General features: G+C 36.6%; 1 protein-coding gene across 1 annotated transcript in view; it reads right to left on the reverse strand.

The window, feature by feature from the left end:
- abhd6b (abhydrolase domain containing 6, acylglycerol lipase b) overlaps positions 1 to 850 on the reverse strand; it is a 4,984-nt gene extending 4,134 nt beyond the window's left edge. The window contains exon 1 of the mRNA XM_034538103.1: positions 726 to 850. Within this exon, the coding sequence (XP_034393994.1) occupies positions 726 to 850 (125 nt within the window). The remainder of the gene's footprint in view (positions 1 to 725) is intronic.

An 850-nucleotide genomic window follows, 5' to 3' on the forward strand; every position in this document is an offset into this window, starting at 1 on the left:
TTGGTTTATTTTGTTATTTTGTCGTGGAAAGAAAACATTCAAAAGACATATTTATTTTATTACTTTGTCTATTTGTGTCTGTTGATTTCTCCTAAATTCACCTAAAGTTAGAATTAGATAATGCCTGATTTGCATATTTAAATATGACATTTCAGAAAACTTTTATTAATTAAAACTATATATTATGAAGCTTTATGCAGAGGGGTTTGTTCACACAGCATTCAAAAACTCTTTTATACTACATTTATTAATAAAAACTATATAGTACGAAGCTTTCTACAGAGGGGTTTGTTCACACAGCATTTAGAGCCTCATTTATACTACATATTGGTACTAAAAACACGGTGGAAATATGTATATTTCCAGTTTTATGAAGTGATACAACGAGATATCTTTAATTCCATCTGTAAGAACCTTTGACTCTAAGTGTCAACAAAAAGAAACAAGACCGTTGTGCCTGTCTTCATCCAACAGTCACATTCAATATTAGATAAGGCATGATTTGCATATTTAAACATTCATTTCCAGACAAACCTGTAATGCAAAACAATATTTTTGTAGATTTGAGCCCCTCCTTCACCTTCAGTGTCTCCCCGTATCAGATTACATGCATTTTTGATTAGAAGCACGTGTTGCCGTCAGTAATTTGTATTTCACTATAAAATATGCCGGGGTGTAATTATCATTTGTGGCTCATGAGAGGGCGTTGCCGTCGGCGACCTCACCAGTAGTACACTCTGATGAGGGCAGAAGGCCAAAGGAGGAAGGAAGCCACGAAGGCCAGGATGGGAATGGCCAGAGTCCCCCCCGCAATTATGAACAGGTTCACCACGTCCAGATCAGCGGCCAT

Source organism: Cyclopterus lumpus, chromosome 7, assembly GCF_009769545.1.
Source record: "Cyclopterus lumpus isolate fCycLum1 chromosome 7, fCycLum1.pri, whole genome shotgun sequence".
Lineage (NCBI taxonomy): Eukaryota > Metazoa > Chordata > Actinopteri > Perciformes > Cyclopteridae > Cyclopterus > Cyclopterus lumpus.